The following is an 11,555-nucleotide window of genomic DNA, read 5'->3' as shown; positions in this document are numbered from 1 at the left end:
GGCGTTTATTCCGTATGATTTTAATTCAACGTCTCTAAAATTATTTTTTTTATAACAGATAGAGGAGCCACCAACATCGTACGGCCATGTTAAGGGAACTCTTGCTAATGTCTGCAGTTTTATCTGCTATACATACAGGTAACTTGTTAATTATACAGGTGTATTTAAAGGGCGCTATTTACTTTACTTTAATTGTATATTAAAATGCATTGAACTTAGTAATCTATTGCTAATATAAGCTTTGTACCTCACAGAATCGTCTGCAGACTCATCATCAGAGGGCCACCATAAACCTCACATAATATATATGTTGTCTGATGACCAAGGTAAGGTTTTGATTCGTTTTTGCTTTGTTAAGCTTTGGATTTCATACTTCATACAACCCTTTCATTTTCAATCTAAAAATAGGTTTAAACTTATACATTTGACAATTTATTTCAATTTTTATTCGATTAAGATAAATATATGAGCACTTATATTTTTGAAGTCCCTCCTTTTTACAACCAACTTGTATTTGTAATATTTTGGCATATTTAATATCCGCCTGTTGTAACTTTGATATATCAGTTGAACAAAAGCCGTTGTTATCTATTGTTAAAACTATATTTATACTTATGTGGTCGAATTGTTGTATTTTAATCTACGGTACGTTGTATTTTCTTCTAGTCTATTCACTGTGTTCAGATCTTGTTCACACGTTTCGAATAATTGGGCACATTTTTTGGCGTTAACTCAAACTCTATGCACTGCCCTCGTTCCACTCTTTAAACCGCACTTGATGTTCAGCCTTGATTGTTTTATAGCAGAAACATACAGATAGTTGATAGCACTTAAGTTGAATTTAGAGCTGAATTTGTAGCAAAAGAAAGCCCCGTGTTATCAATTTTCGTCATGTCGAAAAAAAAGTTCATGAAATAGATAAGGATTGTATTACGATTCAATGATTATCTCATTGATATGTGTGTGTAATCGTGTATGTAGGGTGGAACGACATAAGTTGGCATGATGACCGAGTTTTGACACCAAATCTCGAAGAATTGGCAAATAATGGAGTTAAATTTGGAAATCTCTACACGATGTCGGTCTGTAGCCCGTGAGTATACATGTCTACTATTGAATACTTCGAGTTTAGGGCATTTGTACAGTTACTGTATAAATTCTGCTGTCTTTATGTGGGTACTATATGTAGTTGAAGAAGAGTTTGACACTCTGTATTCAAAATCACATCACAGAATTCTTCAGACAAGTAAAACGTAATTACTCCGGCCTCGCACAACAAATCCCACCTATCGCACCCCCCCCCCCCCACCCCCACCTCGCCAAGAATTTAATATCAAAACTTTTCACTTCAGGACCCGAGCAGCTCTTATGACAGGAAGGTATTCATCAAATATTGGAGCACAGGTAATTTATATCAATATGATATCATGTTTATACAATATATTAATTATAATATTACATTTTACTATGGCTGCTTTATGATAACTATTCATCTCTGTTAATTCACATGCAATCACATGATCTTCTATGGTGTGTAGTTATGACGTATCCGTAAAATCATTTGTTGTTTAAAGTTGCAGTAGCCTCAACTGGAACCTTTTTGAAAACAAGTCTTAAGCTTGTTTTAATTAAGTACAGTAAGTTACTCATAATATCGAACACCCTGAAGAGTATTGTTTAACCTATAGGTAAAAGCATTTTTTGTAGCTGTATACTCAATAACTCAAAACAAATCGGGTTCACACCCTAAATTCAGTGTTCTAAATAGTGATCGCGATGTTAACCTGTTTCTGTACTTCTTAACTTATCCATAATATCCGCAACTGATTAGACACATACAATGTCTAATGTTCTTTAACAATTTGCAGTGAATATAATGTGGTTTTCTGATCAAGAAATGATATTCCAATCCAACTGATAAAATGAATAAGTCTAATCTCGTCTTGGCTGAAATGTACGAATTATACGTGGCTTTCGATATATTTGAACAATGTAATTTCTATACAGCATTTCATCTACTGGATGATGAGGCCTCATGGAGTACCCACCTACTACGAATTATTTCCCAAGAGACTACAAGATGCTGGATATACTACCTATGGCGTTGGAAAGTATGACAACCCTTTTCATATTTTTTTTTTCTTTTTAACGTGTGTTTTTAAAAAGATACTTATTTGTATAATTGTCATACTTTATGTGACAGACTATACTTGATTTCCCCCAACCTACTCCCCTCTATTGAAGATTCCCTTAATATGTAAAACTGTGTATATATCTACATTTCAGATGGCATTTAGGATTCTGTAATAGTTCGTATGTTCCATCTGGTCCAACACGTGGTTTTGATCATTATTATGGCTTCTACAATAGTGCCCTTTTATATCGCGAACATACAATCGGTAATAATGGTAAGGAATCTAAATTATTACGTATTACACTATTTGTGTGTTTGTGCGTGTGTATTTGTATGTGTCTGTCTGCCTACCTGCCTGTCTGTCTGTCTGTCTGTCTGGCCCTGAGTTTATGTATGTATGTATGTATGTTTGTATGTATGTATGTATGTATGTATGTATGTATGTATGTATGTATGTATGTATGTATGTATGTATGTATGTATGTGTGTGTGTATGTGTGTGTATGTATTTGTGAGTGTATGTATGTATGTATGTATGTATGTATGTATGTATGTATGTATGTATGTATGTATGTGTACGTACGCACAATATCACATAAACCGATTCCATATACAGGAAACCTTTGAAACTAGTGCAACCTCAGGTTGAAAGGCTGATCAAATATAATGAGTTTGCTCCTCGCCTGCTGAAGAATAGATTGGTACACACCTGAACATATAAGCTCAGCTTAGAGTAGTCGCTCTAGTTAGTAATGCTAGTTTGACTCATATGCGTGTCACTTTACTCCTCAATTCCATTTCATTATGTGCGTAGGTTTGTTTACCGTCTTGGAATACTTTTCTATCTGATGTTTCATGCAATATGTTTTTATCCGTTTTCTAAAGTTTTTCGACCAAGCCCTTACATTGGGTTTGATTTGGTAGATGATGGCGTGCCACAAAATGGACCAGAAACAGCATGCGTCTTCAACTCTGTATGTATTAATATTCGTTAATAATAAGATTCATTTAATTTACATTTTCAAAGCTAATATTAAAATCTACGAAAACAAAATATTAATCAGAAAGCTTTACTAATATAATCAGTGGTAGATAGTTGTGGTCATTTTAGAAAAAAAAATGGTGTGTGGATGGCCATGGGGTCATAAGGATTTAGCCGTAATATCTTGAGGTTATTTTGAGATTCGCTATGTATGTTCACCTTTAAAATACACTCCTTCAGCCAGCTAAATATGGCCGTCCCTAAAAGAAGATCGCACAATGCCACACAAGCTCAACAATCGAACTTTGTTCGTTTAATGGTGGAGGAAGTCTGGTGCCGATATGCGATTGTTAAACTTCATTTTCTCATTACTAACCAAATTACGAAACCTTTCACGCCTTCAATAATACCAGGTACTATATTTACTACGGAGGTGTTGATATTGAAGTTGACTTCGACTTCTAATGTGATGTACAGGTTTTCCGGAGTATTTTAATGTGTTTCAGATCATGTTTTTACATTGTATCGATCGTAATAGTGGCTTGACCACTACGTCATGGTTTATATATTTATAATATGTAAACATGTCGATGCCATACTTGTGAACGTTCCTTTAGGGGGAAGGGGGTTTGTTAGACATTGTGCGATCGTCGCTTAGGTCAACCATGGAAGTATAACCCACTTATACTTCCATGGGTCAACAGAGGCACAGAACTATGAATGAAATGTTGTTAATGACGTCTGGATTGTTTACACATATCGGTTTATTGGACGAGTGAATTATAATGTATCCACAATCCAGCAGTCAGTAGTGACAACGTTTCATTTCATACTTCACATGTAGTCGCTATTGACGACTGCTTGTTTTCGTTTTGTTTCCTCAGGAATTATTCCAGAAGAAAGCATTGTCATACATCGACAGTCATGATCCTGATACGCCAATGTTCCTATATATTCCCTTTCAGTTACCACATTCACCTCGAGAGGTAATGAAAATTGATTATTTCTATGGTAAACTTAGTACTACTCAATTTCAACATCCAAGAAAGAATTCGAAGAGGCGTAATTGACTTAGTGCCCTTGGGAGAGGCAAGTTTAGATGTTCAAGCAGGGCCGTAGCCTGACCAAATTGCCGGGGGGGGGGGCAAAATTTACTTTGTCTTGGTGCAATCCTGCATTTGAAATTTAGAAATATGGCTAATTTACATAATTTTTGCATGCAATTTACATAATATATATTTTAAGATATGCAATTAAGGCCAAAAAAATTAAAAAGCTGGTCAACGGGCAACCTAACCCATCACATAGAGTAGATAGAACTTATTCAGTCATCTTGATACTATCTCTTGCAATTTGTCTACATATCTACAGTTACGAAATGTTCACAATTTCCGGTTAAACAAATGTTGTAGCCCCTCTCACCCTGTCTTCTCAAAAAACGTTAAGCCCCGGCCAAATGAAATTCAAGCATTACTTTAGCCAACTCTTTTGTCACCTACACTACAGTGGAGATATAAAATTGTATGACTTGCCGGAAACAGTTATAAACTTTTTAAGGCTCAAGTAATTATGTATGCAGATGACACTGCTATTTTCTATTGAAGCAAATCAGCTGCCGATATTGAAGTGACACTTACAGAGGAAATAATGCATGTCAACGCCTGGCTTGACTCAAACAAGTTAATACTGAACACAAGTATAACCAAGACCATGCTTTTCGGTTCTTCTCACTTCTAAAACGAAATCCAGTTTTGCCAATTCGAGTACTGTTACTCGCGGAAAATGCACAGTGCATGTACGTACTTCTTCTGTACTTTCCCGCTCAAAGAATTGTTAATTTGCTACCCTGCAAAAAGTTATAATTTTTAACTGGACACATTTTTATTCAACGTTAAGCCAGCGTACAATAGAGATATAAGATACATATTAGCGAGGAGTCAGTGTACAGTCACTTTAGTGAACCATCAACTTAAATCGCGCATGCTAGGAAGCATCATGTAAATATCGATTTTAATAACATCGCTATGTATTCAAAAAGTGGCTTTTTTTCTTTCTTTTTTCCTAAAAATCTCAGGGGACAGCTGTCCCCTCCCCCTGCCCCCCCCCCCTTGCAGGCTACGGTACTGTGTTGCCAGCGTGATTTAGTCGCAATCTTTGATTTTCATTCAAGTTTAGAGGCCCTGAGCACATGTCCAGATGAAGCCCTTTTTGTTTACAGAACATGACATGACGTTCAATTTAGCTTGTATAACGTCATAGCGCAAAGCTCTGTTTTAGCATTGCTGTCTATGTACATTGTCATAGAGTAGGATGTGGAAGACCTCGCATGTGAATCAGATGCCGGCCTGCCTGTGCTTTTAAAAAGTTACATTATATATCTTGTCTAGCATCTTTCAACCAATCAAAGTAATGAAACCAAATTCACGTAGTGCAATGTCGTTGTTTATTTATGTTACAATGATTGTATACATTTCACTTTCAGAGACCTAATAGTATGTCAATTTAATTTAGGTACCCAAAGAATGGGAAGATATGTATTCCTGTGTTCCAAATGACAATCGTCGTATTTATTGTGGTAATGTATTTATTTCATGAATCTTAAAATATCTTAAATAATGTCACTTACAGTATTGCAAAGAATATTTTATCACTGACATACCTTTCTTTGGCAAAGGTTATTGGAAAATGAAATGCATTTCCAGAATATATATTTAAACATAAGTTCATTTGGTCGCTATTTCAGTGTGATCATGAATCATTTGTCAGATTTCAAACATGTTAGAGTATACATCGAAATCATTCACAGCTACCCATTCTGATCAGGGTCATGAGGCAAAGATTCTGGTGGAATCCAAAAATAATAATGGTATACAGGTAATAAAGGCCCAAGTTAGCTATGAGTTACATTTACATACTTACTACTTCATTTATAGTATATTTTAATAACCCCATTATACACGTCTACACATATTTGTTATTTTGGGGGCGTTATTCATTCGGTACACGCCACAGCGCAGCGTCCCGTATATTCTATATATATTCCAGCGCGATTCGATCGCCTTAAATATGTGTATTTATCTGTGTATAATTAGATATTAATTATCGATTCAAGATACTCAAACAATTGTAAACAAGAACTTGACGGAACTTTTTGATGTAGTTTTTATTCATGTTATTCAATATATTCGATTATGTAGGCCAGTCACGTAGACCCAAACCTGAAGGGCTTTCTGTAGAGAGTGAAGTTGTATTTATGTGTAGATTCGTCTGCATACAGAGAAAATCGCTGAGAGCAACAAAACAAACATGGTGTGAATGACAGAGATGAGGAGGCAAGAACTTGCAAAAACTAGACGAGCGCACTCACGACAATATGTCATGTCCAATCTTTTAGGTTTACATATCCAGTTACCTCCCTTCACACCATAACCAGCAATTGACTCACTGCATGTTTCACAGTAGCATATATACTCAATATGTTTTGATAGAATGGCATAGCAGAGGCATCCACGGTATGTAGTACCAGTGGAGTTTGGAACCGATGGTAGCAGTGTGATGTCAAAATCACAAAATAATGCAAAATTTGATAAAACAAAATGGGTCGAAGTTAAACGAGATCCTACCCTAACTCTATTTTGGAAAATATGGCCCTCCCAGAAAACTGGTCAATTTGTAAAAGGAGACACCACTTAACCATTTAACCAACGACCAACAATCAGTGATACAATTTGCTTGTTATCTGCCTACTCAGCACAAGTAACGTTCATGGATGCTATTGCTGGCTCCATAGTCGAAGCATTGAAGGCCAAGGGAATGTTTAATGATTCACTTTTCATTTTTCATTCAGATGTAAGTATCATCACCATCATCATGTAGTGTAGAATGTATGTATGTATGTATGTATGTATGTATGTGTGTGTGTGTGTGTGTGTGTTTGTGTGATATTCTTTCTATAGCTCAAATCATTTTATTCGTGTCAATGTCAATATGAATATGAGTCAATTGTGAAATGTTTGTATTTGCTAACAGAATGGTGGTCCCATTGAGACTCAAGCATCGAACTGGCCATATAGAGGAGATAGGGGGGACTACTTTGAAGGTGGAATAAAGGCTGTTGGCTTTATTTCTGGTAACGGAATCGAAAAAACTGGCTACACACATGACGGGTACGTCATGTTCAATAATCTATCTCGTTTGCATATGAAGTAAATTCCAAATTGCTTATCATACTCAAGTATCTTTCTATAAAGTACACTGTTCCAATGTTCAAAATTCTCTAGGGCCTTTAACAAAACTTTAAATCCCCATGGTAATGGCATTAATTATACTGACAACTGGGCTAGGCCATTCCGTAATCCCTAATATGGAATCAATAATACCAGTAGCATAGCAGACAATATCAGCAGAGTAAGGGAAAAGCAATCACTTTCTTGTTCATGTAAAGTAGAGCAACACTTGGTGGTGCTCAAAATTACAATAAGGCCTAAACAATTGTGTCGTTCCAATTACGCTCAATTTTAGAATAGTTGGGTATGGAGATTGTTTTTATTGGATATTTTTAATGTGTAAGTGTCTTGTTATGCTTTCCGTCAAATTGCTTTCCATATGGTCTCTGTGTGTTATTGGTTTCTTCCCATCAGATAAATGTACAGCCATTACAGATTGGAAGAATAGTTCTATATTGTCCTTTTAAGGTGATGGTAGTTGCCACATTCACTATACAACATCTCGAGATACTTTTTTCTCGAATACGTGAAAATAGTTAAAGGTCGGCAGTAAAAGACTAAGTGGGCTTGGGTATACCCTGGTTGTTCTACATTAGGAGATGGTGTTTCTACGTCACTGATTTACGGTGCCTCTATGGTGCTCAAAAGTTGAGTCAAGATTTTCAAAATGGCCAATAGTGTGTCTATTTCCCAATGTTATGATTGTACGGGGTATAATTATATTCATTTCCGGTAATATTCTTACTCGTGACCTAGGGGATTTGTCACTACTCCTTTTTTTGGAATCACAGTGACAAGATCCCTAAGGCCATTCGTATTTGTCTTTGCTCGAATCAATAAAGAAAGGTATTGGGGAATAATTGTATTTAATTATTGTTTCTACCCTCACAGTTTATTTCATGTAACTGATATGTACCCAACTCTGGTCAATGGTTTGCTTGGACAGGATGTTCCAGGTACGTTTCACTGTGATTACCAGTGCAATATAGTTTCACTTAGAACAAAGAAATTATCGATCAAAGTGTCACAAGTTGACAGCGGACTTACACGTGTCAGACGGGACAAGGAAGATTAGAAGTAGTTCTACAGATAATAATACTTCATATTCTCTAAAATATTATATGCGCCTGACCATTTGTCGCCATTTTCCATTTCCGTTACCATTCCTTTCCCGATACAGGATAATACATCAATGTGTACATGTGTACAAATTTAGGTTAACCATGGCCAACAGCCAACTGTGTGATATATTTCTTTTTGAAGGCAACGTGTTCTTACTTTACATACATACATACATACATACATACATTACATACATACATACATACATACATACATACATACATACATACATACATACATACATACATACATACATACATACATACAGCATCAACGTATAATGAGTTATTATTTTTCAGGCACTTTTTCTCGTGAAAACATTCATTTTGTAACACTCCATCATAATTTCTTTTGTATTATTCATATCTCAGATGATCTTGATGGTTTTAATGTATGGGACGCCTTCTCCAAGGGAGAGCCTTCGCCACGTACTGAAATGCTTCTTACTGTAGACACAGACCTGGCTCATCTGGAAGGGTTTTTAGGTAGTAATGTGACTGCTTATAGGTATGTATGTTGTCGTTAACACGTTACATTGGGTTAAAGTTATATTTGTTTCAAAAAGATGAACAATGCATGCCCTCATTCCCATTAGATGATCTATCTGTGTTGGTTTTTTACATGTGCGGCTATGTGGTTGTTTGCATGTCTATCTGATTGACTGTCTATCAGGATGTATGGTTGGCTGTCTGTCTGTCTCTGTCTGTCGGTCTATCTGCCTGTCTGTCTGTCTGTCTGTCTACCACGCACGCACGTATTTACATGTATATGTATGTATGTATGTATGTACTATGTATGTATGTATGTATGTATGAGGTTGATGGAAGATGAAATGATTTTCCGTCTCAGAACGCTGTAACCCCTTGGAATTAATAGATTATTTACATCATTGCTTGTCTAACTATGCTTGTTCTATATTTCAGGCGTGTTATACAGGGTTCTTTTTGGTGCGTGTGAATTTTAGAACTGTTTACACGTAACCGTCAATCTTGCACGGTTGTCGTTTTATTCCATAACATTCAGATATAGTCGGGTAATTACCAACTATGTCGATCCTTGAAAATCTTGAAAAATAATATTTATTCGACACATCGGTTCGCATATATTTATTCGGACTGTCTGTCTGTCTGTCTGTCTGTCTGTCTGTATGTATGTATGTATGTATGTACATGTCTATTCTATATGTCATCCGTCTGTAAAATCACTGCGTATTACACTGTTTATCTAAATCACAGAAAAGGCGATTGGAAGCTCATTGTCGGACATCCATCTTTCTCCTACATCCGAACACACCGTAAGTTTTCCAATTAAACCAACCAAACTCATTGATCCAGAGAAATTTCTTCATTTCACAATTAGCTAATCAGAGAATATGACGAGCATGAAATTACACAAAGTGATAGGTACTATAGTCCATCGAACTATCGATCGATAATTACATCGTATGGCAATACGTGTGTCTGTTGTCACCATGAATCTACCATAAAAAGGAAGTTAAATATTTAACTACTACTCTCTACAGTTATAAGAAATTCACAAGCTGATGCAAGAATATACTCCATGTTATGTATTACTAATGTGAATCATAAAGCGGCCATGTGGATGAAAATCGGCTTGCTACTTGAAAAATCATTGTGAAACAAAATTGGCTAACTCTGTGTTTTTAACTCAATACATTGTGAAAAGCTACACAGTATGGTAAAATATGTATAATTGCACGTACAATAACAAACATTTTACACGAAATCATGCTTTTTACCATTTGTAGCGTTACAAAACAGAACTTAGCATATATTGTTTCACGTTAATTTTTCAAGTAGGAAGTGATGATAAAATTGTTTTAGATATTAAACATCGAAAATAAACACCCAATCTCCATCCATAAGACCACTTCAAAGCATTCATAAATTGCTATGCTGTGTATGTATATGATTTAAAGTTTGACAACCACATAGATACCAATGGTACCAAGTGGCAATTGCGTCATTATATCATCAAGTTCATGACCTCTTCTTATCCGTATTACATTCATCTGTAGATGGTTGGTATCCACCTCAATACACTGACTGTGACCTTCAAGCTATCCCTTCTCCAGACGGCGCTGAGGTCGATGTTAGATTGTACAACCTTAAAGGTATAGAACATTATTGCTAATGCGTTCAGCATAAACAATAGCACAGAACACCGCGACTACAAGTTCGTACAGCTTTCAAAGATTCGAACATAACTAGAGCGAAATGCACATGCGCACAAGTGACCTGGTCACATATATAATTATTACATAATGTTCGCTCGATTGACAAGAAACACCAAACACCTCAATCGTTCTGTCAGTGGTAAACAGTGGGCTTAAGAAGCCTTTATGTAATACTTTTACTTCATGGTGTAGTATTCCCCTTTTAACTGCATACCATTTCCAGTCAAAATGTAATGGTATAGTACTTGAGATTAGTGAAATAACTACGAAATAACTACGGTGATCATGTTAAATCCATAATTATATTACTTGTGATTTAAAGCTATAATAATTCTTTGTCAAATTGAATATACTACACGTGGTACATATGTCATTCATTTATAAGTGCAAGGCATTAATAAAACTGACTGGTTACTTTAATAACATCATTTCCCCAAACGTGATATTGTGATTTTGATTTTGTCTAGATGATCCGTATGAGCACAACAATGTTGCTGATCAATACCCGGATGTCGTTGCTGATATTCGTGAAGCACTGAAACAATATGAAGACAAAGCTTGGACGTTTTGGCCGGAGGAAGACACTGCAGCTGACCCCGCGAACTTTGGGAATTTCTGGAGTCCAGGCTGGTGTTAATATAATATCACCTATCAGGTGATAGAAAATATCGCCAAGTATAAAAAATGATATAATATCACATTGATTAGCAGCAAATGTTTGGATAGATAGCGTTTTAGTATATGCCAAACATAAAATAGAAATAGGTAAAGTCGACACATGTTATAATCATAGAGTTATATTCTATGAAATTAACTGTGGGTAAAATTAAATAAAATCAGTTAACAATGGATTTCAATATTGTCCGAGTGTTGTTTAGACTTTGTGTGGACAGG

At 35.8% G+C, this 11,555-nt stretch overlaps 1 protein-coding gene across 1 annotated transcript; it reads left to right on the top strand.

The window, feature by feature from the left end:
• Positions 1-250: 250 nt before the first annotated feature.
• On the top strand, positions 251-11,298 carry LOC144438032 (arylsulfatase B-like; the record flags this gene model as incomplete). The annotated part of the gene is made up of 15 exons (XM_078127065.1): positions 251-326; positions 982-1,093; positions 1,353-1,404; positions 2,008-2,111; positions 2,287-2,408; positions 3,020-3,108; positions 4,001-4,102; positions 5,628-5,691; positions 6,868-6,965; positions 7,146-7,282; positions 8,234-8,298; positions 8,836-8,971; positions 9,700-9,758; positions 10,503-10,598; positions 11,129-11,298. Coding segments are annotated over 15 exons (1,482 nt in total), but the record flags the coding sequence as incomplete, so codon positions are not given.
• Between the last annotated feature and the right edge of the window lie 257 nt (positions 11,299-11,555).

This window comes from Glandiceps talaboti, chromosome 7, assembly GCF_964340395.1.
Source record: "Glandiceps talaboti chromosome 7, keGlaTala1.1, whole genome shotgun sequence".
NCBI classification, from domain to species: Eukaryota; Metazoa; Hemichordata; class Enteropneusta; family Spengelidae; genus Glandiceps; species Glandiceps talaboti.
Note: the sequence above shows the minus strand (reverse complement) of the source record. Positions and strands in the feature narration are given on the sequence as shown.